At 39.7% G+C, this 27679-nt stretch overlaps 1 protein-coding gene across 1 annotated transcript in view; it reads left to right on the forward strand.

Moving 5' to 3' along the window:
- Positions 1-27344, forward strand: part of LOC145987869 (mannose-P-dolichol utilization defect 1 protein homolog) — a 205840-nt gene extending 178496 nt beyond the window's left edge. The window contains exon 5 of the mRNA XM_083122635.1: positions 25193-27344. Coding sequence (XP_082978761.1) covers positions 25193-25426 — 234 coding nt within the window. The 3' untranslated portion in view covers positions 25427-27344. The remainder of the gene's footprint in view (positions 1-25192) is intronic.
- Positions 27345-27679: the final 335 nt, after the last annotated feature.

Below are 27679 nucleotides of genomic sequence, written 5' to 3' on the forward strand. Positions count from 1 at the left end.
GATATCGCCCTTATACAAAGCCTGTTAAAAAAACTATTTTTCGTAAAGTTTGTACATACATTTGTTGAAGAGAACCAAGAGAGGTGGTGTCGCCTAGCGGTCTCCTTAGTTATTAACTTGGCCCAGTTATGAAGATAGTTTGATCAGTGATCAACATACAAAGTAAATTCAAATTACAGTAATTAACTGCGAAATGAAACTACTTTCGCTACATTTAGACTAGGCCTATTTACAAACTTGATTCAGCTTCCTCCGTGCGTTGAATTCTCAACTCGAAGATATTTCTACCAACGTTTTGTTGGTTCGAGCACTTGTTGGGGCATAAATGTTCCTTCGCATTTCTTCGTCATATCTGCCATCATTTATCATTATCGTCGCGGTTAGGCAAAACTGGCGAAAAGCGACGTAAAGGAAAATAGAGATATTATTATTTTCAGTAGTACTTCGGAAGGTACAGTGCGTAAGTTAGTAGCCATAATTTTTATTCCATTTTAAAAAGTAAGTATTAATTTACTATGTTTTAATTTCTACAATCTGCGTTTTTCGAAAAGAAAATTTTTTCAGATAGATTCGAAATAATTTAGCTGAAATGTTGGTATCTTCGATTTCCTGCCTGTAATAAATATTGATTGAAGTTAGTTTACGAAAAATTACTTATTGCATGGCAACTTCTATATGATCAACCATGATGCGCACATAGACAAATCAATAATAATATTCTCAAATATTCACAAATATGAGTCAAATAAGTTGTGCAGTAAAACGACATAAACCAAAAATTATCTGTATCGAGTTTTCCTGCTACGAGATATTCGCTACAGCTTCAAGTTTTGAAACGTAGCGCCATTACAAATAGTGCGCTACTGCGCTTCGTCTTTGGCTTCACCTGTCATTCTCGTGTGGCTTCATACACATGAACCCGAATTATGGGGTGAGAGGCTACAGTAGTCAGCGTTGTGTGTATTTATAGTTTTGAAGTTGCTTGTTTGCTTAGCGGCTCCTCATCGCTCTGTGGCGACCTTCCAGCCAGGGTGTTTAATTTCATTTCTTTATTTTCTTATTACATCCCTAGATGTAAAACCTTGATATGAAGGTAATTTATTCTTACCTTCACAATCTCAGTGTAGTTTGTTAATACTAAAGTTTTTCTCGAGTATTTTCATAGGTTACTAGCCGTATGGGGTTTTTCGCTAGGTTTTCTAAGCATATTGATTCGATTTTCTGACAACAGAACTTGTATCATCGAATCGATTAGTTTTGCAGTTCACTTCAAGCGCGATCGGAATTTTCAACGTGCGCTGTCAGTTACAATGACGTTCCCTTTTTAATAAAATATTTGGATTTACATTACATAAATCAAGTTCTTGTCATGTGTTGTGCAGCTAGACGGGACTATTGTTGTGGAGCAGCTACGCCAAACTATTAGTAATATGCAATTACAAAATGCCTTGGCGGCATATATGGGCGTCCCCAACAAACACGATTTTGGCCATTGCGGTGATGTACCTTAAATCTCCCTTTCAGGGTTGTTGTCCCCAGGTGGCCATTTATTACAGAACCGTGCAGGCACATTGCATGAAACCTTCCCACCTGAAATCACCCATCCCGAGATTCGAACTAGCACCTCCTCAGAATCCCTACCGACTGGATTAATATGCTCAAAATTACGAATAGTAAAAGTGTTCCCCTGTGCATAGCACCACGCCATGAAGGCGTATAGGGGGTGTGGGGGTAACGCCACACACTTACTTCTATTATATGCTCGGGAGACATTTCTACTCGATGCACCAGACGAACGAATAGCTGACGCAACTGTTCCTTTTTCTTAAAACAATTTCAGACTATTAATTCTCTGAAAATGTTCTCATATTTTGTCATAATTTTTACCTACCTCAGTCAAGGTAAACTAGGGCGCGGGGAGTCCACTCTATGAAAGAACAGAGTTAAATTTTCGGGCTCCAAGCGAAAGAGAGATCCAGAGTGCTGCCGCTGTATTGCTTGCCATGCTATAAAGCACGCTTCGACCAGTCAATATCTGATGTGCCTTCACAATTGAACCAAGAAAGTCGGGAAGAGCAAAGTTAAGTTCGTGCATTTAAAAAATATATATATATATCTTGTCAATTGAACAATTCATTCATTGGATTTAAGTGCTGAAATATCATTTTACACTCTACTTCTCGAGCTACTTGTTCTTCCCTTCAATTACTCTTCTGAAACACTAATTAAATTTATATTTTATAAGCTATCATAAATGTAAGTTTTACTTTTTTCTACAACTGAATGGACGTTGTCAATTTGCTAAGAGGGAAGGGTGCGTCAAATATGCTGGTAAACCGCACCTTGCAACACACGTGGTTTTTAGTCAAGTCTGTCTGTATTCACACACACACACAGTGTAGGACAAAAATTCCAGTAAATTCTCTGGAAGCATGTGGATATTACATAAATTGTGTGTGTACATATAGTCGTCCCCCTCCAAGTACCACGAAATTAGTAACCAGGTGAGGATAACAACAACCCTCTTCAAATACCACCTTGTTTTACCTATACTCAAAATTCTCAGAGCCGCACTTCTACTACAAACGTCACCACTACTACTAATTATTTTATTATTTTTCTTTTTGTGCTATTTCTTCTTGCCCGTTATCTTCCTATTACAGCTGTTTGCATACAGGACCGTATTTTTTCAACATAGAGACGGTATATTGAGATGCGAACGATATCAGGTTCTTGGAGACTTGAGGAGACGAGAACAAGGCAAGCCTGTGTAAACTAGAGACTCAAGCCCGAGACTTAATAATCACCCATCCTTATCGTCGCGAATAACCAAGAGTGGCAGAATAGCATAACTAAATAAAGCCCAAGAAAAAATGTACACACGTAGATGCGGAGATACTGCGAGCAACCTATCCGATGGCATCATCAGAAATAGTGAAGATTTTTTTTTATCGTGAACCGCTTACGTTCCAGTCAGTATTTTTTTCCTTGTAACCCGCATAAACCACTTTTGCAATTAAGAAACGTACAATTAAAGGGCATTCGGTGTGTCTTTAAGGCGGAATACGAAGATCCAAAAGTTAATTGGATACAGGCTCCACCGCACATCCCACACGGCGGTCTGGGAGGTAGACACACTTGTAGATTTACACTCTTTGCAATGGTTCTCTTCTTTCGGGATGAGGGAGAGATTAAGATTAGGCTGGTGGGTTTCGTTTTCCGAGAATTCCCCCCAATCTCGAAGCAGTCGAATCGATCTCGAAGGAGGTGTGCCGTTGCTCGTTTGTTTTCTTTCTTTTTTTTTCTTTTTTCTTGAAGGCCTCTTGACTTTTAGTAAGTGGGATGGATTCCTGTTTGCGTATACACAGTAAATCAACAGTTATGGAGGCAATGAGGGAAGCAGAGGTTAAAACAAAGGGAAGGGTGTATCATTAACTCCTCACCACGTGAAGGACTTGGCCGTAGATATATTGGGTACCGGGGACCATTTGAAATTCAAATCGACCGTTGCTCATTAACCCGCGTGCTCCGAGAGCTTGGTTTGAAGGCTCCAATCCGATGAATTTATAGGCCTTTTCCCCCCTCTACCCCTGCTTTTCCTAGCTTGGAATGTTGATTTACACGATTCTGATGCCCGTTCAAAAATACAACTGTTGGTTTTTGCTTAAAATAATTAATGTAAATCGTAATGCGATCTGTAGTGGTTGGGAACTTGTCAGAACTGGTTGATGACTATCAGGTTTTATTGACTTGGCGGTACCAACAGTTCTATTTTTAAAATACGTTTTGAAGCTTTCGCGTGACGAAGGATGAAGAGGCTTTCTCGCGATTTCGACTCTTGAGTTCTGGGAATCTTCGGAGAGCTAAGTGGAGCTAAAAATGAGAATGGTCTTAGGTCTCTAAAATTTCTCTGTGATTTTTCAATCCCTCAAGCTAGATATGGTCAGAAATTTTTCACCGCATTAAATTCATTTATGTTTCCTCAATATACAAAAATATTCCCATTGAATGAAGATTATGACACATGAAGCCTTAATTTTATGCGGTTCGATGTCCATGGCTTAAAACAAGATCGAGTGAAAGCAAAGTGACTGATCTACCACAATCACATAAAAAGATTTCAGTGTTTTTGGAGAAATCCTATTTGGAATGTTTTATCTTACGCCTACATTACTCAGAGAAAACTAGAGAAATAGCGCAAATATCGCGTCGTATGTTCTCTAAACGGAAAATTCTAATATACCTTAAAATATATGTTCGATGGAGGTACATACACTTTAAACTGTAGGTCCAGTCCCAATTAGCATTACTGTGCATAAAGTGGACTTAAAACACCAACTCAACAACAACAACCACCTTAAAATATGTAGTATGAAATTCATATATTGTTCCTAAATGGAATTCGCCAACATTTGTAATTTTTTCTTGGCTACATACACACTAATAGAAAAAATATGCAAGTGAGTTGCCATCAAAAGTTGTATAATACCCTTATTGGTGTCTCACAACACCTAATTGAGTGTTAAAGGCCTGCATACGTGGTGTGGTTTGACAACAAATGGCGTAACAAAACACCAAGACGGTGCTGAACAACGGCAATTCCGCATTAACTTTGTCTGTGCCACTACTTTTGGTGGCAACTAAGTTGCATAGAGCTTAGTTTCACGGCGCCCTTAGTGTTTCAAGATCTTTCCACGGCGCCCAAGTCAGAATGTAGGCGTATCTAACACTTGCAACGCTCTGTTAGTGTGGTTAGGTTGCTTGCCTGAAGTTAAAAAAATAAACACACATTTCAAATTCACAAACATTTTATGTGTAAAAAGTACTAAATAAGCACATATTTGGAACACTCATATCATTTCAGTGAAAATATTGGAACATTTCGCGGCGCCAGCGCACACTTTGGATATCCCTGTTCATATAAAAGGTTGAGCAGTGTCACTTTATCTGAACAGAAGTGTACAAAGGAAGAAATATGTAATTAATTTAAATTAAAATCCGGATCCCAATTATGTCTTGATGTTACAGACGACGGTCTCGTTGTTCAGCTCGTTCCGGTCTCTATTTTTAAAACAGTAGTCTCTGTAGAATCAATACCCCCGACAATACATGACATAGAACACAGACATTAAAACCCTCCTCTGTGTAAACAGCATTGAGTAAGTAAAGGGAGAAATAAAGCGTGCCACATATATGCTGGTCCGCTGTCATTCATTTCCGTTTTTGTTTCCCGTCTTTCCGATAAATGACTCGGTGGGATTTACAGCCTCACGTCTCTATACGGTTCGCAATAAAGAACCGTGACTTGAGTGCGCACTTAACCCTTCCCTGGCTAGTCTGGGACGATTTGATGGGCCGTCTTCGGCGCATCACGACCGGAAGTTGTCAACAAGTAAAATTGTAATAATGATACCTCGAACTCTGTTTTCCATCATTCTTTTATGCGACGCACGGGGTTGGGGTGGGGTGGGGGGTGAAGTGCTTCAAAACAGACATCTCGCCGGAATATCGATGAGAACCCGGCATCCATAAATCAGATGTTACATCTGTAGTCTGCGTTTTTTAAGAGAGATGTTCCTTCGGTCTCGTTGATGGCATCTGAGGGTTACATCGCTCTAGGTCTGTCGTTATCTCGCCCAGCGATCTCTCAGTTCTGTTTTGTAATTACAATTAGATGGACTGACTGCGGAGGGAACCTTCGTTCGCTGACATGCTCCTGTACCTCACTGATCCTTAAGGCCGTCTGTGTACCCTTTCTTCAGAAATGAATGTCGTGTGTGAAGCTTATGCGGCGTATTTTCTTCACGTTTTCCTAGAGAACTAGTGTAGTGGGAACTTTCTGATTTTTACCTGAACACTGACAAAAGCGTTTTCTCGCGATCCACTATTTGAATTTTTCACTGACCTAATTTTAATAGGTAGTTTAAGGCCGTACTAAAGGCAATTTTGTGGTAATTTTTCGATAACAGATGGCAACACCGTTTGCCATGGCAACCGAGGGCCATGTTGCCAGATCTCCACGTAATCAAGGTAGATACATACAGGTTGGTCGATTAGGGTACTCCTTGATGAGATATGACGTCACGTTGGTTAGCAGATTTTATTGAAAAATCTAAGTAGATGTGGAGCAACGTAATTGTTTATCATGAGATTTTAGTTGTATGTTCTTATTGAAAAAAAATACAACAATTTATCACCAATGCAAGATAGTAATAGTCGTAATAGTAATATAAAATCCCTTGTATTGTATTATGTATTTCTTTTAATATTTCGAAAGCAGAAGAGAACATACAAAGCTAGCTGTAGTTAATTCAAACAAGAAATACATAAGTAAGAAGAGTAATTGAAATAATTGAAAACATTTTGCAATTACGTTTGAAGCGAATGCTGCATTGACTGTAGAATTCACTTTATATGACAGTATTTGAACATATTTATATATTTTATCGGTGACGTTAGCAGATTTTCTTCATAAATTTGCAGAATTTCAGTGAACATCTTGTAAATATTTATAAATATTAGCGGTCTCTAAGGATCCTCAATCTTTTATCCTTCAAGTGAATAAACATGTAATTCTGCACCCTTGTTTTTACTAAGTTTTAATATCACGATTTTGAAAGAAAAATGTCAGAAGAATCCTGGATACACAATAGAAGACATATTTGTTATTTTTATAATAGTTCAATATTAAATACAGTTTTGTAGCGCATCTAATTTATTTGCATGTCATGTCACCACACAATGTCCTGTTTCATAGTTCTTTACGGATTTGGTGTATTCTGGTTTTCAGTTCTGCAGCTGATGTAGAATCTTTGGAAGTATCAGTAACATTTTCAAGTAACAGTAACTGTAAACTACTTACGTTATGAAATTAGTAATTGTAACTCAGTTATTTTTCCACCTAACTAGTAAGTTGTACAATTACTTTACTGCATGGAACGAAATATTAACTTGAACCAAATGTTCTCCTCAAAGAATGGGTAAATTAACGATTATTAAAGCCGGCCCCCGTGGCGGAGTGGTTAGCACATCGCGCTACGACGCCAGGGGCTCCGGGTTCGAATCCTGGCCTGTGCATGGATGTTCGTGAGTGTCCATTCATCAATTTCATCATATCCACTCATCTCCATCATCGTAAACTAGCCAAAAGTGGCACAAAAAGCGAAGTAAAATAAAGCAAATCAATCAATCAATCAATTGATGATTATTAAAATCTTGAGACAATGAGGACAATTTTGTATTTTTTTCGTCAAGAGCCAGGATGTATCCCAAGTTTATTTGTATTAGAACACTTACCATATAAGATTACATACATAATCTCCAACAATTCTCATGGACACACAGTAATTTTATAGTTCAACAAAAATTCTAAAAAAATATTTGGTTTGCTCAACAAAATTAAATGAAATATTAATCGTCATTGCTTTGCAACAGAAGTTTACTGTGAATTTTATTGCCTCAATGTTTGTACATAAAATGTAAGAAATAAGTTATAACTTCATGAAACTTAATGCTTAGCATTTAGTGGTCATCGGTGGTGAAAAGGACATCGCGCTTGCAACTCATGATCCGAACAACGTCTTACGAGATGAAACAAATCTAGATAAAAGTAACTGTAATAATAACTATGTCAAGTACTTCTAAAGAACAGTAATAACAGTAATTATATGCGAATTACTTTCTCAAGTGATTAACTCGGAGTTACTTTTAAAGAGTAACTATTCAAACACTGCTGATATATCATCGAGTTCAGCAACATAGATATTGGTATGAATTGCGAGGGAAGTTGAGCCTCCCCCTTGGCAAAGTGGTAACGTAATCGCCTTGAAATACGGGAGTCCCAGGTTCGATAGACGGTGAGTGTACAGTGATCGTCAAATAAAAATGGGACAACTAGATCCTGAAAGTCTCCCTTCTCTGCAATGCGTCTTGTGTGTTGTCTAAATCTACGGCGATGAGTGAATTGTAATAGCAAATTTTCATTGGCAAGTTCTGTCACTGCCATTGAGTTAGGCAACACACATAACACATTGCAGGGATGCAGGTATTTCAGAATATAGGTGTCCCATTTTTATTGCCGGTGACTGTACATAGTGGTTTTGATCCCACTTTAAACTGTAGGTTCAGTCTCAATTAGCCTTTCTGTGTATAAAGTAGATTTAAAAAACGTATTTCGAGGGAAGATACATTAGAATAGAAGTTCAATAGCTTACAAAATAATTGTTTACAGGGACTACTAAAACTAGATTTTCGGGATATATAAAATCATATTTACATTGTTGTTTCAATGCATATTTATTATTTTTCTTTATCATATCCTGCAAAACATTATTGCGTTCTCTGAGAGCAGTGTTGGCGATTGGGTTCCAAAACTGGGAGAGGGCAAGGACACTTTAATTTCCATTGGTAGATGAGGTTTTGTATAGCACTGGGGTAAAAGTGCGGGCCATCTGCCCCTCCCCCTAATTGCCGCCACTGTCTAAGAGATATGTTTTTGCAAATCATCATCGTATTCAGGAAGAAATTTATTTGCTTAGGATTTTTGAAAATACCTCTAAAAATTTTAACTTGCAAGAATATCAATGAATGCGTACCAATGCTTGACAGACAAGACAAGTAAGTCACACCCCGGGCACTGTTTTTTTTCTCCTGTTTCCCCTAATATACAATTTACAATTGATGACCACTTGCTATCAGATATTATTAAGGCTTGAAACGTAATTTCTTGATCATATTTTGGACTCTTGATTTCTAGTAAATCATCACCATTCAATCAAGTGTCTACGCTAGCAAGCAAAAATGTATGTACTCTTCCATGTAAAGTTCAAACAGTCCACTTTGTTGATTTACAGTATATTCCGTAGAAGCTTATACACCAACTGCCATGGTACGCAACTGCCATTGTCGGTCAAACCTATTGTCCTTTTGTAAAATTTCAATAGTGTTCTTTACTATTGGTAGAAGACACTTCGATTAGTTTCTCAAATGCTCATCTGCAAAAGGAACAAATGAAAATAGTTTTAACATCGTATATGACACTATGAACTTACAAAACATGTTTAAAAAAATATTGATATTACATTGTTACAACCTTAGACAAGTTGAGTTAATAATGGAACTTACAGATGTTGAGTAAATGGATTTGAAAATAATGGATCCAATTGACACTATAATGCTTAACGATATCGTCCTGTTATTAAAGGGCAGTTTGGTTCACGATATGAGCTCACTTCAATGATCTAACTTTATAATGAATGTTAAATATGATGAGCCTAAAACAGAAATTGGCAAAATAATTGTTAGAAATATTTTCATAGTAGAGTGATGATTGCAACGCTATATGGAGTGAGGTTCCTCCAGGTTCGAATTCTGGTTTCATGTATGTATTTAATCATTATCTTTGTTCCAATCATCCATTTTATCAAATCATTATTCATCATCATTGTTCCAAGGAGCAGCAGTTGGAGGTAAAATAACAGAAATACATTATGAAATGGAAATTCAGTTCCTACTATATTTTTATTTGAATTATTATAGTAGACCAGCCAAGAAGCAAAAAAGCTTAAAAAAACTTTTATCTGCATGGAATGTTAATAATAGGCATCCATGCAAAATCAGTCAGTCATAGGTCTGAAAGAAAAACTAGTCAAGCTTCAAACTCACTGGTATTCGAAGTAAACTATTTAGTACAAACGGCTACTGAAATCTAATCTGATATTGAACCAAATATACGTAGCATAATCAGGACAAATTATGATTTCTATGAAGCTCTGTGTCATCCACAATTAAATTATTGCCCTTGTACTTGCAAGTATGGGAACATTTATCTATACCGGTACTCATTTGGAAATTCTCAGTAAACATACAGACTTGTGTTCGATAGACGGTAAGATTTTGGTCTCATAACTGTTAGGGTGTACTTTTACACTTTAAATATATACAGCATCAAGTTATTGGACGAAATGCACTCTCATTATGAGCCGTCCTAAATTATAAAAGGACAAGAAAACAGAAGAGCTTCATACAGTTTACAAAACCGGTTTTCTGACGTGTTTCTGTAAAGGAAGATAACAGAACTGTGTCCGCAACTTGCAAACATTCAGGGATCTCACATTACATCTATTCGAATCAAACCTAACTTAGCCTGACCTGCTTAATACATATGAATATTTGCGAGCTGCTTCAAAAATAAAAAGAGAAAAACTCTTCTAGAAAATAGGTCAGCAAGTACTCGTTTCAACCATGTACAAGGGCAAAGTAAAAAACATTTAAACAAACTACTGATTTGTAATAAACATTCCGATGTTGTACATGTGAATAGCACGAGTTTCGTAGGTTTGGAAATTAACTTACAGGAATGAAAATAGAGCCTTTTATGCAAAATTGATTTAATGATATCAGATATAATCTATATTAAGCTACGTATATTTTATGCTATAATAATGATCTTAAAACGGTAGTTATTAGAATTATGCCTAACGTAAAATATAACATTCTATTCTGATTTTACATTTACAAAGAATTATCAACTTCGTTTGAAAGTTAAAAAAGTCATGCAGTGTCAAGCGATATTCTCACCGATATTACATCAGAAGATATTTCTTCAACTTGTAAATAAATTATACATTTTGCCTATATTTCAAACATTTTGCCTTTGATGGACAATATTAAGCAACAAGCAATTAAATATTAAGACTTACCTTCGAGCTTGTTAAGCTTTTTAACCTCCTCCGTGGAATATTTGTTCCCTTGTACTCGTATCTGTACGGGATTCGATATCTGGTAGCTTGGTTTGATTTTCACTCTTTCAAGAACTTGCATTGATCATATCGTTAGAAAGCATGGAGTGAAATCTCGGCAACAGTGATGGCTAAATCTGCACCACGGAGTATATTTCGACGAAACGCCACTTCAAAAGTTTTAATGATAATCACTAGTCTCTGAAGGTACGAAATGTTTTCATTTTTTCACATAATATTTCAGATGCTTGCGGGAAGAACATGTGATCTTTGTTTCACCACGAAATCTTCCATACTAGTCATAAAAGAAAGAAAATGCACCGGTATTAACAAAACTACCACTTCAGCGCCATCTGTACGCAGCAGTTTGAACACGACGGAGACCTTATATTTTCTGTTATTTACTTATATCCCTTCAATTGTAACAAAATTATAAGGTTCACATGTTCTAGTGAATAAAACAATCTTTTATATCGGAAACTTTCTTCCTTGCCGAATCTATATTAGTTGTACGGTTACCCTTAGAAATTTGGGTCTATGCTTTAGCATGGCTTTAGAACCCCCTTAACACTCAATATTTCCCATCTTGTGTGAGTCTTCGTAGATGACTTCACAAGGTTGCAATCTGCATTTTTTAAGAGTATTTAACAGTACGATACATTCTTGCTTAATTCTTACAGTGCAAATCACCCCCTCCGAAATGAATCTAGAGACCTATCCGTGATAGGGATTGGTTCTGAACGAAAGCATGCCTTCCATTCGACGGTTATGGCGGAGCTCAGTGTTTGACTTAAATGAGTTTGAGGTTTTTTTAGTTTTAAGTCCACTTTATGCACACGATGGCTAATCGGGACTGGACCTACAGTTTAAAGTGAGATCCGAACTAATTGTGCCTCCACCGGTTATCGAACCCGGTATCCCTTGGTTACAAGGCGACGACGTTACAACTACGCCATCGGGAGGCCGCGTTTGACTTAAATGACGGAATGAACAGATAAATACCCCCCTGAAAAACCACTCCCATCTATTGTCCATGAAGACTCGTCTTCTCGCACAGGCTTCCCACTGACCTGGAAATCCTTGAAAAGACAAGGAAATTGACCTGTGGCTAAAGATAGATTATGGAAGAGTTAGAGAATTTCTTAAATTACTCCGAAACGCTGGAAAACGTCGTGGAATAAGAAATATGGCTTTTTGATGCAACATGTGTTTATAGCCTTCAGACGTCGTTTCTTGCAAGTGGAACCATTTGTTCCATATTTCCGCAACACAGATACATCATCTAATCTAATATTTTTTGGCGCGCGAGTAAACAGCTACCCCCTGCACTTTGCAGCATACTATTAATTTAATGTAGTCATCCATGGCAGAGTGATTATCACATCTCGCTACGACACCAAGGGTCCCGGGTTCCAATCCCGGCCTGGGCATGGGTGTTCTTTGCGAGTGTCTCGTGATCAGTTTCAAAATATCATCACTCATTCTTATCTTCGCGGTTAGCCAAAACTAGCAGAAAAGCGAAGTCAAATAAACCAAATCAATCAATCATTTTTCGCATGACAACATGCCTCCACCCGGGGAAGAGTCATAATAACGCAGAATAATTACAGCTTATAAATATGAAAAATAAAACTTGATAATGGCTAAAGTTTGTTAGTTAGGGATACGCCTTTCAATTCTCTGTAAAGGTATCGAGATTACCACAGAGGTGTCGGATATCATGTTATTTTGTAGCTTAATTGAAAAAAAAGGGGGAGGGGAGCGTAAGACATATCCTTCAGTATGTCGTCTCACATCAAACTTTTCCCAGTCCGAGCACACGCTTTCCTTGCCCCGGGGGTTTTAACTCCCGTTTGAAGAAGCCGCAGCCTTATATATTTTTTCCCCTCATATTTTTCTGAGTAGAATTCTCGAAAACACGAACATCAATATTCTTAACCCGTGAGGTATTTTAACAATCTGTTGTCCGTTTCCGCCGAATTAAGTATAATTTCCCCTTCCCCAGTTTTTTTTTGTAAATGTTCCGAGACTGCCTAAAATTCAATTTGTCTCAAACTTTCCTAGAAGGTTACATACTAATTGGAAAATCGTCATGCTTGTAGGAACCTCCGATATTCCCTCTGTGAAACAAAGAAGTCGCTTTCTTTCACCAGCTCTTGTGACAATTTTAAGAATTTTAGGAATTCATCATCGCAATGACTTGAAGACTACACGATATCATCATAAGTTCTGAGCGAGTACTGATCTGAGTATAAAGTTTCTTTGTGAGTGTCCCTTGATCAGTTCCACCAAATGAACATTACCTCCATCGCGATTAGCTGCAGAGGCAGAAAAACTATTTAAATGTAAGAGACATACAACAAAGAAGAATCGTACAGCAGGCGTCTTGTTCATTCTTTCTGCAGGGCTAAGGGGTTCCGGGTTCAATATCCGATGGAGGCACATAGTGGTTCGGATCCCACTTTAAACTGTAGGTCCCGTCCCGATTAGCCTTATACTGTGCATAAATGGACTTAAAACAACAAATGAATCAATCAATCAATTTCTGCTGGACTGTAAGGGGAAGATCTTCTCTGCACCCTAGACTGCATTTCTGCATGGTAACGAGGCTCCGACATCTGGAACCACAGTCAGTATAATCTTCAGTGGGTCTGATTTCACTTTTGTTGTTTAGCGTCGCGTCTCTGCAACTTTTGTGTAATCGCGACAATGAGGATGAGTAATATGATGAAATTCGTGAAGGGACCCTCACAAATATTTCCCATGCCCAGGCCGGAATTCGAACCGGTACTTGTGGCGTTGTAGCGCGCGGTGCTAACCACTCCCCCACGGAGGTCGGCAATCCTATATGTGGTTTGTGTTGTGTCGTCCGCATGTGTTAGTGATTGTCCCTTCAACCATTTCTTTTTATCATCATTCTTCCCTATCGTCGCGATTATCCAAACGTGGTAGAAAAACAACGTAAAATAAATTATATCAACAAATCATCATGCTGTCTGCTTTGTAATCTATGTTCGGTAATTGAAAGAAAAGGAGAGGGCTACTTCCTTTTACACTCCTCCACTCATAAATTTCCCGGCTTAGTACTCTCACATAGCGATATTGAATTTTTATTTGCGAAGAATTTCTTCAGGTTTTAGGTATAGCATTATTAGCGAAGAATTTCTTCCGGTTTTATGTATACGAGGACTGCTGGAAAGGTTTCTGCAATCAATATGAAAAAAGACATGTGAAATTCTGGGAATGGCTTTATTGTTTTTCATAGTATTCACCCTTAAGATCGATACACTTTTGCATACGCTCAAACCAATTTTGAAAGCATTTTTTCCACTCTGAAGCTGATACCTCAGAAAACGTTGTTCCGAATGCGTCAACAGCTGCTTTAGGCGACACAAATCGCTCACCACGCATCTTATTTTTCATGTGTGGTAACAAAAAGAAGTCATTAGGTGATAAATGAGGTGAGTACGGACAATGAGTCATTAATTCGATATTTTTACTGGACAAAAAATGAACAGTTTGGTGTGCTGAGTGGGAACTGGCGTTGTCATGGTGAAGAATAATGCGACGATTTGATTTTGTTTTACGCAATTCATTGATTACCTCTAGCAAACAAATTGTTCTATACCACTCAGCATTTACAGTCCTTCGATCTTCAAAAGCTATTGTTGCCACATGTCCGGTATAACTGAAGAAACAAGCAATCATTTGCTTGGCAGCACTCCTCGAACGAACAAATTTTGTTGGTTTCGGCTCACTTTGAAACACCCAACACCCAAACAATGGATTCCTGTTTGGTTTCGGGTTCGGATGATTAGATCCAAGTTTCGTCCCCTGTAATGATGTAGTACACCAAATTTGACTTTCCTCGGTTGAATTTTTTGAGCATTTCTTGAAAGTTTCCGTGGGTTCAGATGACCATGCAAAATCGTATATATTGCTTTCATGTTAATGTTCAAGGATGCCTGAATCTCACGGTATGTCACATGCTGATCTCTCTCAATCATTTCACGCACAGCATCAACATTACTGGCAACAACAGACGGATGGACGACCTTCACGAAATTCATCACTGAGAAATGTGCGACCACGCTGGAATTCATAAAACCAATTGTGCACAGTCCTATTGGATGGTGCTCCATCCCCAAAAGCCAAATAAAGTCACTGGATGCATTGTTTCAGTGTTAAACTACATTTGAAATCAAGAAAAATCATTGCCCGAAAGTGTTCACGGGAAATTTCCATTTCTCACACGAAACTACTTCTTCAAACTGCTGTGAAAAATAATCGAATAGGCTAAAACAAACAAAGATAATTTAAACATAAAAATGGTCTATTCTTCCGATTTTTATAATAGCGGAACACTAGCGCCACTGTTGGTGGTAGTTTGCAGAAACTTTTCCAGCAACCCTCGTAGCAGACCTTGGCGGAACACTCCGTCCTACGACGCCAGGGGTCCCGGGAACGAATACGGGCTTTGGCATGGGTGTTCTTTGTGAATGTCCCTTCTTCAATTGCATTACTCATCCTCATCTTAGCAAAAAAGGGAAGTGAAATAAACCAAATCAATCAAGGGTTTTAAGCATCTACAAGGCAAGAGACCATTACTTTCCAACAGGTGCAAGAGCATAGTGGAGTCGCCATGCAAATGTTTTCTTTTTAAATAACTGAAGTCGGTCTTATAATTTATGTTGGGCGTGTAAGATTTTCGTTTGACTCATCTTCGTAAGTTCTTGCGGTGTTACACCGTGACTCGTTCAGAACCTCCCAGTTTTGCTACTGCTATAGAACGGTTCTCCGTCCACTAAAGAACGAAGTTAATATAAACAAAACCACGTTCTACGTTATTTTGCCCCTGAATTCATAGCTGTGCAGCTCATAACAACAAGGCTTCACAACTTTAATATGAAAGCTACGCTGAATGGTATCCCTCTATCACTATTCCTACGCGGAAAATTCCTGCACAGCTGCCATTAATTGTAAACATTTATGTTATTATTAGCCTACTATATCTGAGGCACTTGGTTGGACTCCTCCCGAATTATATATTTCTAGATACGTGCTTGCCCATTAAACCAATGAATGAATAAAAGTTAATTTTGTTTATTTGGTAGATTCCTTTAAGGTATGCTCAAGCGCGCTTGTAAAAGTTTGGTACCCATAATCTGTGGTGCTGCTACGGCCAGAAGTCTGTCGCGAGTGTAGTTGTGCATCTGTGCGCCAGTGCGAGCAATTAAAGCCGTAGATTAGATTGGTCGTGTCTTCAGGTTTAAAAGAGGGTTAAAAAAAAAGTCCCGCGTTATTTATTTATTCCATTCGCTCGGCTAGTTCAGTTGAGCCGGCAGCTTTAATCAAGTTTCCTTGGTGCATCCTTTGGCAGCAAGAGAGAGAGAGTTTGGCTGCTGGCAGTCAAAGTCCCCGCCTCACCCTCTTTCACTGTCTTCGCGAAGTCTCCGTCCCACCCGCCGTGTCTTTTGAGCCAAGTTTCCCAGAGCTCCTTCCTTCCAACTTTCCAATTAATGAGGGCCTCGCCTAATTGCGTATGCCATTAGGAGGCGGTAGTGTTAATGACTCGGGCTTGTTTCTGGAGTTGCCGTCTTGATGAAGCTCTGGGAGTTCTGGAGCTTCTCCTCAAGAGGGATGAAGACATCTTTCCCTCGGAGTCTTTTCTGCCTCATTTGATTTCTTGAAGGAACCCTCGGGACCCCCATGTCATCAGCGTGCTCGTCAATCGGACACACGCGAACGCATACGCATTCTTGTATTTTTTGATATTATCCTCCTCGTCTCCCTGCAATTTAATCGCCGTAAGGAATTAAGGTTAGCTCGGCGACAGTTTAATTGATTGGCTTCGTAAGGGACTCTGAAGCCAAGTCTCTGATCCCATTAGTAACCCTACTTCGTCAATCACTATCAGCACTCGTTTGCTTTGCGCCCTGGTTTGACGCGTCTTGTCGCCTCAGCAAGGAAACTTTTTTTTTTAGGTAATTCCATGCAGGCGAATTTTGCACATTTACACTTTCCTTTAGTGAATATTAGGGCTGAGCCGATACTAATGTATCTGTATCGGAAAGTATCGGCTGGAATTACCTGCCGATACTTTCACGGACTCCGCAAACATTCAGTGTCAAATTATGCAAATTCGAAGTTGCTTTCTATTTTCTACCATTTTTACATGAATAAACTGAATTTTGTGCGAAGGTAACATGTAATTTAATATTCTGATGTAATTCTCAAATATTTAAACCAAAAATGCTAGTAAATTGATGCATAAAATTAGTGGAATACTTAAACACTAATATTAATCTATATTTTGAACAACTTTAATTATTACAATTTTTCAATTATCGATATCGTCGGTGGGAGTCGGTGAGAGTATCTGTTCATAATGTTTTCAGCTCAGCCCTAGTGAATATACATGACAAGTAATCCGTTTTTGGGCTGGCACTGTGTTCAAGCACGTTAAGGCTCAGCTGGACATTTCACCGATGCCAGCGAAGCCGTTCTCGAAATTTCCTCTCCTTTCGAAAGAAAGAAAGAAGAAGAAAAAAACGCCTGGTATTCCAAGGGCCTTCCCCGTTTGAATAGTGCTAACGTCGTCGCCTTGTAATCAAGAGATCCCAGGTTAGATACTCGGTGGAGGCACATGGTGGTTCGGATCCCATTTTAATATGTAGGTCCTGTCGTGATTAGCCTTTCCATGCATAAGTGGACTTAAAAGCAGACTGGAAACTCGAATGTCTGGTATTTCAAATTCTGAAAACTTACATCTGCTTTAGTGTTTCTTCTAGAGCATTCACGTGAATCTTCCTGTGGTTTGCTTTCACTGTTGTTTAGATATTCCCAATTGTTTTGTGGCTAGGTAAACCTATTAAACTATTGCGAAAACAAAAGCAAGCAACACGAAGATTCTAAAAGTAATTCGAAACCGTTGATTTTTAGAATTTGGAATGCTTTAGTGGTTTTTCGAAAGGATAGAAATTTCGAAGGTGCCCTCGACCGTAGGTGCAGTAGAGCTGACCACCAATGTTCCCGGGTTCGAGTCCCGGCCTAGCCATGGGTGTTCTCTGCGAGTGCCTAATCTTGGTCTCTCCCCGATTTTTTTTTCTTTTCTTTCGTCGTCGATATTTTCCAAAAGTGGCCATTATGTTCCAGAAGTAATTCTAAACGAATTCATTGTTGACAATTCAGCGTGGTTGTACCAAGGGGATTTCGAATAAGTACAGCCCAAACTCTCAAAGTATCTTTGGTTTGGTTTTCGTCCGCTGTGAGACTACGACAGTGTGTAGTTGATACTTCCTAACTCAGCACGTCTGTAGATGTACAGTTTGTAAAATAAGGCCACCCAACATCATTGCATTAGCTTAGTTAAAGGGTATGACTTTTGCATGCGCACTGTATTCTTGCGCAACAGCTGACGTCGAACTTAACCAATAGGATTTCTCACAAACCGCGTGCATTTGTTTACATCGACTTCATCCTTGCAGCGGATGGATAGTTCTGTAACAGCAACAAGAGTTTATTGGAAGATCGTCATGATGTCAAACTGTTTATGCAGTCGGTAGCTCATGTTGACGTAACTGTTTCCGTGCGTCGAATGGAAAACAAGGAAGAATAATGTCATGCCTGGAGGGGGACTCATTCTTGTTTTGCTTTCTCTGACACATTAATCCTGGATGCGAACCTGACAAACGTTTCGTTCTTCCCTCGCACCACCAAGAATCGCACCGTGTGTGGCCGTTTCCCTAACGACAAGATTCGAGCCAAGGAACAACGTTGCCGGCCAACTGTCACTTCGCTCCTTCCATCAATCAAAACGTGCTCCTCTTCTGCTGCGAAATTTGGCAACGTCGTCCTGTCGCCGAGCTACACGTCTATCAGTACTACATCTCCGTGCCTCCACCGGTGTTGTCATATCCACCTGTCTTGACAACGGGTCTAAGGAAATGTCCGTACGCGAAGGGAATAATCCCTTATGAAGGGATATTTCCAAGGGATTTGATTTGATGATTTTCGTTCTGTCTTTTATTTTTCTTTATTTCGATCCCATGTTGATGGAGAGAGATTTGTAAAAGAAAGCTTTCCTAGACTGAGACTCGAACCCGGACTCTTCAGAGGCTAGCCTGTTACTAAATATTCGTGTTCTTCAATGCCACAAACGTGCAATATGTTAAACTCTCTCTGTACATAATTTCATCCTAAAATCTGATTTTCGTAGATTGGGATTGCCTTGGGGTAAGTCTTAGAGGACAAAAAAAATGCAAATTAAATCTATGCTTGCATTATATTATATTTCTAAACGATATTATTAAATTTTAATTCACTTTTCTTTTTCTTTTATGTTCAGATAGGTTGATAGCTGTCACTGTCAAAGTGATCCGAACCCCCACCAGAAATTGAATTCTGAACGCCTTACGTGAACAGCGGCAATTCTGAAGTACTAGGAATGTTCACCCGAAATTCAGAAATTTCTATTCTTGTATTTTTACCCTATCTAGTTTTGATTATGATAAGTATTATTGAAAACAATGTATCCCCCCCCCCCCGTTCTGTAATACTCTCTTTCTAAGGAGCCCTTGTATAGTACAAGAATGATATCAGATATCTTTAGTACCGCTAAAACCTAATAACTGATATACCAACATTTTTTTTTTCACCTACTCCTAACACGCTCCAACCCGAACACTAAAATTATGAACATTTTTTGAGTTTTCACGAAGATGTTTCATTTACACTGGGTTTGGTTTCCGGGAGAGAATATATAAAGGGAAAATAAGAACTTTTTATGGAAACTGGAAAATGCAACTTTTAGGGAGAGAATTTACATGTAGAAATGAGAAATTTTGGTTTGTTACGAATAGAGAGAGAGATATAAAATTTTAGCATTCCGGGATAGAATTTATATGGAGTGTTTGATTTTTTTTGGTTTTACAAATAATTTTTTAGAGAAAAGGAAAAATTCTAAATTTTCAGGAAGGAATATTTATGATAGTAAAGAAAATAATTTTTCCATGAACTAATTTTATTTAAAAACTGGACAAAAACTTTCCACTCCAGGAGGGAATTTTTGCACCAAGAAGGGTAAATTTTTACCTTCCCTGAGAGAATATAAGTGAAAGAATCCCACCACTGTTGCCAACGGGGTTATCTGTGGTTCATCTCTCCCAGGTGTGCACCTGCATTCTGGAAGCTGAGAAAAGCACTTGGGGGTGAGATCGAAGGAGAGATCTTCTGATAAATATAACTTCCTGTGTCACTCAAGAGTGCAGTTCCAGATAGCATCTCGCTCCTAGAAGGGAGCATGGATGACGCGTTGAAGCAAGACACAGCTTCAACACCCTCTCTATCAGTGATTGTCAAGCTGATTCATACTCTTCCTTAAAAAGTATTTTCTGAACGATACTACCACATAGAATACATTTGGCTCGTTTTAGTTCATTCATCCTGTTTGCATTCATACCTAAGAATTATATGTATGTATTCAACTGTGGAATGGTGAAATCTGAGTCTTGGGGCATATTTTTTCTGCTCTCCCCCTCCCCCTCTCTCCCCATATTCTTACTCTTTCTCCAATGCTAAGCCACTTCGTGGCCTTCCCTTGTAAGTACAGTGACTCAAAAAAGTATTCAACTCACCACAGGCCTCCCAAGGAAACATGTACAACAAGTAGAAAAGGAACGAAGATGGAAGTACATGTGCACAGAAATTTAGTGCATACTATTGAGGTACAAACTGCACAGAAAAGAAACACATTTAGTGGATCACAGAATCAGTACAGAAAAACAAAAGACAAGATGCGTAATTGGCGCTCAAAAAAGTATTCAACTGTAATACTTGCGGTATACAATATTAGGTGTGCCTTACATCCTTAATACCTGCTTGGGTCCCCTTTCCTCTTGATGATTTCCTGCAACCGTTGTGGGACTGATTTCACCAAGGTATATGTTGTTTGTCGGGTAATCTGCTCCCATTCGTCTAACAAAACGCGCTTGAGGTCGTTTTTGTTGAAAATGTGGTGTTCTTAGATTCTTTCTTCGAAAATATGCCATACATTCTCGATAGGATTAATGTCTTGCGATTGGGAAGCTGTTAGCTTCCAGCATGGGGTGTTGTACGATAACCAGAGCTTGGTGTTGAGGACAGAATGTTTCGGGTGATTGTCCTGGGTGAGTATGTAGCCACCAGTAAGCCCCATAATGATCACTGAGTTGGATAGGTGCGCCTTCAAAAATGTTGATGTAACATGTGTGGTCCATTGTACCATCAATGAAACACAAATCCCCAACACCATAGGCACTCTTACAGCCTCACACCATTACCCATCCCCACCGTATTTTGTTGTAGCTGTGAGATTTTTCTAATCTAGTTCACAGATTATACAGGGTGATTCTAAAGGTATAGTACAAACGAAAACCACAGATACCTCCCATGAAATAGAGACGAAAGTTCCCCTTCCACTTTGCCGAGAGATGCCTCTGTGAGGAGCTAGACAACGCCGAAAACGTGTGAAAATGAACTTCACACCTCTGTACAGCCAGTACCAGTGAAGATAGAAAGGCGGAACAAACGAAGTCAAAAGGAACACCAAAGTCGCCCATCCGAAAAACACTAGGCGGCAGCTGCGCAACGCATGCGCATGGGGTTCCACAAAGGAAATAGGAGTGTCCCGCAAGACAACTGAAGGGAAAGAGTAGCGATCGACAACGGTAGGGAGAAAAGAAGCTATGAAGCATGAAGTAACAATTGCACAGCGGGAAACAAGCACCATGACTGAAGCAGTGCAGTCGAGAAAAGTAGTGCGGGGTTGTAGAACCACGGGAGGACGACGTAGGATGTAAAAAAACACCGAGAATGCAAGCAAAGTGGTCCGTGACACTCGACAGGCAACAGACGCGTACATGGTTCGGGGCAGAAATGGTGGCGCTGGCGGTGCAGCGCAGGGGGAGTCCCCAAAACACAGTGGGAGACACCGCAGCAAGAACAAAGCACGGTGCAACAAAAGAGAAAGAGGACCGGACTGGGAATGGTACCTATCAAGGAGACAACAAATGCGGGACGAGGGATTCCCCGTAGCAGCACCGAGGGGATGTTACACAGAGGTCGTGCGCCAGCAGGACAAACACAGCAACTACGGGCACAGGAGGTTATTGCTAATGAAAGGTGCACGTACAGATAGGACCACGTACAATGGGACAATCGTGTAATGAAGCTACGTGGGGGTATGCACGTCTGTTCAACTACTGGATTACCCCACATTGGTGTACACAAACACCACACGATCGTACGTAGTGCTCCCCGTCGGCTCGAGCAAGACGGACGAAGTACGTGTTGTGGGTGAATGGGGCAAGAATGAAGGACGCTACATGTGTTCCACGATTACAAGGCCCCAGAGTACATGGCCCCACCTGACGGCAGTGGTCAGGTAGTGAAGAGCACAGGCACGGGTGGCTCAGGAACGTCAGGTGATTGTACCACAGCGCCGTGCGGACGTGTGAGCTGATTGGAAGTGCAGCGTCAGGGAGCGTGTCAGTGAAAGAGCCGGTGCGGTAGTGGTGTGCTTGACGTACGACAATTGAGTACGTTGTTTCGAAGCCGTTGTGACCAGTGTGTGTGTGTGTGCCACCTGTGCACTGCAGTACGGTATTCCATAATTGGCACTATCCTCACCGTACCATGGAACGCTACACATTTGTAGAACTGAGGGACATGCATTTTGTCTATGGCCTTGCAGATGGCAATGGCCGAGCAGCTGCACGCCTTTATCGCGGACGGTATCCGGAGAGGCGACAACCCGACAGCAGGTTGTTTTCGAACGTGCACTGTACCCTTGGTGAATCGGGTGTGTTACGTGCAGGCCATCATGTCGGTCACCCAAGACATGTGCGCACCGCGGCGGTCGAGGAGGACGTACTTGCTCGCGTGGACGACACACCGTCCACTAGCACCCGTAGCATTGCACGTGCAGTGGGAGTATCACAGTCGACAGTGTGGCGTGTCTTTCATGATGATCTGCTGTATCCCTATCATCCACAGCGAGTCCACGCGTTGCAGGCTGGGGATTACCCACGACGTGTGGAATTCTGTCAATGACTGTTGCAGTTTTGTACCTACGATCCCCGTTTTTTGCGCCATGTGCTTTTCACGGACGAGGCAACATTCACCCGTGAGGGCATCTTCAATTGCCGATACAGCCATGTGTGGGATTATGAAAATCCACATGCAGCAGTCGAGGTGCACCATCAGACCCAGTTTGCAGTGAATATCTGGGCAGGTATCATCGATGAACAGATTATCGGTCCATACCTGCTGCCACCACGTTTAAATGGCCGCCTCTATCGCACCTTTCTTGCATCAGTCCTTCCAGAGCTGTTAGAAGATGTACCCCTCAACGTGCGACATCGTATGTGGTTTTAATTGGATGGAGCGCCTGCACATTTTGATGGCACAGTGCGAACCCTTTTGCACCGTACCTACCCACAGCGCTGGATCGGCAGAGACGGCCCCGTCCCCTGGCCCGCCCGTTCGCCTGACCTCACACCAATGGATTTCTTCTTGTGAGGCCATGTGAAAACACCCGTCTACGAGACCCCGGTGCCTGACAAGGAAACATTGGTAGCGCGGATACTTGCAGCATCGGCCGAGGTGTGTACCATGCCAGGGATTTTTGATAGGGTTCGCCAGAATTTCCTGCGACGCTGCAATGCCTGCATTGAATGTGGTAGTCGTCAATTTGAGCAACTTTTGTAACAACGTCAGTCCGGGGTACGACTACGTACTACGTACTATTCCTATCTGTAAGTGCACCTTTGCGTGGCAATAAACCTCCTGTGCCCGTAGTTGCTGTGTTTGTCCTGCTGGCGCACGACCTCTGTGTGACATCCCCTCGGTGCTGCTACGGGGAATCCCTCGTCCCGCATTTGTTGTCTCCTTGACAGGTACCATTCCCCGTCCGGTCCTCTTTCTCTTTTGTTGAACCGTGCTTTGTTCTTGCTGCGGTGTCTCCCCACTGTGTTTGGGGACTCCCCTTGCGCTGCATGTGTTTGTTTCCCGCTGTGCAATTGTTACTTCATGCTTCATTGCTTCTTTTCTCCCTACCGTTGTCGATCGCTACTCTTTCCCTTCACTTGTCTTGCGGGACACTCCTATTTCCTTTGTGGAACCCCATGCGCATGCGTTGCGCAGCTGCCGCCTAGTGTTTTTCGGATGGGCGACTTTGGTGTTCCTTTTGACTTCGTTTGTTCCGCCTTTCTATCTTCACTGGTACTGGCTGTACAGAGGTGTGAAGTTCATTTTCACACGTTTTCGGCGTTGTCTAGCTCCTCACAGAGGCATCTCTCGGCAAAGTGGAAGGGGAACTTTCGTCTCTATTTCATGGGAGGTATCTGTGGTTTTCGTTTGTACTATACCTTTAGAATCACCCTGTATAGCCAAGTAATCATGCCCCCATCAGACACCCATTGGCCCATTTGTAATTCTTTCTTGTAATGTTATGTACTTGTAATGAAATTTGAGCCATGGGGCGTCAGATGGGCGCATGATTGCTTGGCTATATAAGATCTATGAACTAGAGATTTCCACTTATTTGAGATGATCCTACACTGAGGTAGATACAAAAGAAGTTCCGATGAAAAAGAAACATTGAGAATTTGAAATATATTTATTGGGAGTAGTGTATGTAATCCATCAATGCTATTACGTAAAGTGAAATTTCTACATGCACTCTGTATGCCTTATCTCTATCTGTTATGTTTGTTTGTCTTATCTGTATTTTACTTATTTTGTGTCGCTTTAAACCTTTGTAGACAATCGCAGCAATGAAGATGAATGATGCTCGGGTGAAGTTAATGAAGGGGCACTAACAAAGAATCGCCCATAAGTTTCCTTGGAACATGGACGTAACATGGGGCCTAACTTTAAGGGGACTGAATCCAACTTGTGGCTTGATTTTGGGGAAGGGGGCAGAATCGAAAAGTTTTTTAAAAAATGCGTCCAGCATTATTTGCTGTACATCACAAATATTACTCTTTTATTATTTTGCTCCTCGGGTTCTAGAGGGTTAACTTTTAATTGTAATTAATCCGAAATTTGGGGGGGGCAAGTGCCACCTTTGCTCCCCCCTCCCAAGCTACGCCTATGCCTTGGAGCTTAGAGAAGGAGAGAATATTGTTGCCAGTCTTCATGTTAGAAATCATTCGAACCTTCTCATTGTTGATATTCGTTGCCTTCCACATCTTATCTTCATCCTCACAATTTACCTAGAGATGTGGAATAGCGACACAAAATAACGAAAAATACAGCTGCAACAAAATAATTGAAAAGGTTCAGGAATTGTTTGCAGACCTTGAAAATTCCTTTTTTTCTTCTGGAAAACCTGAAAATTACAAGAAATTTCAAAATTCTGTTTTCCTCCATGTATTCATGTGTAACTTATTTACATTTTCCTCTTCTTTCAGATGATTCAGGCACTGTCGAATTACAAAAATGGCAGTACAGGACAACTGTCGTCGATCACAGTGTTCATGCTCTTCTTCGGGTCTTTGGCGCGGATTTTCACCTCCATCCAAGAAACCGGCGACCCCATCATGATATTCACGTACGTAAGTGCGTCCTTCGCAAACGGTGTCATTGCTGCTCAAGTATTGTACTACTCGAAGTCTGCCGAGAAAGCAAAGGGCAAAGCAGATTAAGAAAACTACATAGGAAATAGTGTTCATATATATGTATATCTATATACACACAAATGTATATCCCTTGTTAAGCATTTCAGAGATTTTTTATATATTTTTTTACTCACGTAATTTACAGATTATGTATCCTTGTTGGGGAATAAATTGTTGTCTGTTTTTTCATACTTTCCAGGTGAGAGAGTGAGTTGCACGAGTGTAGGTAGTAATTTTTCCATAACGCGTTTCTTTGGATTTGTAAGACACTTTTTTTCCTCTCTATGTAATTTGAGAAATTGGCTCAAGCATTCCAGTGCCACTCAATAAAAGACGTATTTTAAGTGGCCGTAGATACGTAGATTTTATTGCAAAAAAGAAAAAAAAAATATTTAAAAAAAAATGAAAAATGAAGTATACTGATTAATCAGTGTTACAGCAGGGAAAAATATAAGCTACCGAATTTGTATTGTCCATTGATAATTGCCACCATGTTAACAGCACGTCGAATATTTGAATTGCCATTTTTTTTTCCGAAAAGGTGTCGGGAGATATAACTTGCAAAGTAATTTTGTGATAGCTTCTACTAATATGCAAATGCAATAAGAAAACCTTTGTTTACTATGTCGTTAGTGATAAACAGTATAAATTTTGATAGAATTATTTTACGATTTCACACTAGCCTTTGAAGAAACTCGAATAGTATGAAGAAAATAATTTAAAGGGATAATACCAAACATAATTAAATGAATCTAGAACAAGAAAATTCTACAAGTCCTGTAGAATTATACTTATATATGAAGTTCATTTCTTGCATCAGAATATTTCATTTTTCATTAGTAACTTCTTTATCTAGACTGAGCCTTTTGTAAACAATGAATTGTCTTATATATATATATATATAGAAAATGGTGAAGGTTGAAGTTTTATTATTGTGACGGGTGATTTCTTCTTTATTCGGGTGTTAAGTGCAATGAAGTACAATTCGTGAATTTGCCAGATGGCGTTACTGAATGATGCGTGCAAGTGTCATTATGCTCAGGTGTGTGGAGATGTGATGATATTGCAAGGTAAAAGTTGTTCCACTAGTGTGTGATATGTACTATATTTATTATTACAGTGCATTGTGTTAGGAAAATATGGTAATGTAAATTTTTGTGCAATTTTTGTCTTTCAATTTACCACCTACTTAAGGGTGACGTAATTTGAATATTATTGTGAAATTTTTGAAAGCTGAGGGTTTTATTTGTATTCAAGTTTCCGGAACGTCATACTGAATTACTTTCATGTTTCACTAGAAGCACTGTTTTTTTCTCAAATTTCGTAAGAACTGGTATCATTTTGAAATATTAGAATTTACACATTGGCCTGTAGCCATTTAGAACTGGAGAAAATCGTCCGTTTGATAACTTTAGTGTTTGGGAACCTATAGCATATTTCCGTAATTTGGAGTATAGCAGCCTTAAACATTGATATTGTAGACCATGCAAGTTTCAAATCCAAAAACAATTGCCTTTTTTTTAAAGAAGGAAATGTAAAATATAATTTACTTACATTTTTTTTAGTTTGATGGCGATACATATATGAAATTTATTCTCATTTCATTTCAATATACACTGTATTGTAAAATTCTCGAAGCCAGCTGGCACTGTCTATTTGTGTTATCTTACGTATGCATATTTGTCATATTTCTGAACATTTTGTGTAATTTTGCAGGCCTCCATCTCATTTCTGCTCGTTGTGAATTGAATAACGTCTCTGTTGTGTTTTTTTAGTGTTTTTTAAATGTTTTTAAACGAACGACTGGTTTAAATTGTATGATAACTACAAGAAAAGATTGTTGTACAATAAACATGTTTGAATTGTGTTTTAGTGAGTCTCAGATTCTTTGATATGAGATCCAGATTGTTGTTGCTGCTTGGTACTATTAAAAATGTTGTAGAAAATGCAATATATTTTTTGCTTATTTGTCATTTATACCAAAAATATACATATTACACATAAATGTGACAAGATCTTCGTGTAATATAGTGTAGAAAGCATGCTTCGCACTTTGTTCATACCTCAAAATACAGTTTTGAAGTAATCAAAAGTTAATATAAATTAAACTAACTCGACTATTCAAAAACGACAACCAACATTAACTGTATCCTTCTCCTATCATTGCCACACTATTTCCCGTACTAACTAAATATGTCGCCTTGTAATCAAGGAGTCCTAGTCTTGACTTCCTATGGAGACGCATTGCACAGGCCTTTTGTTGTAGTTGGCTCTGTGTCT

This window comes from Lepisma saccharinum, chromosome 5 (genome assembly GCF_977018435.1).
Source record: "Lepisma saccharinum chromosome 5, izLepSacc3.1, whole genome shotgun sequence".
NCBI classification, from domain to species: domain Eukaryota; kingdom Metazoa; phylum Arthropoda; class Insecta; order Zygentoma; family Lepismatidae; genus Lepisma; species Lepisma saccharinum.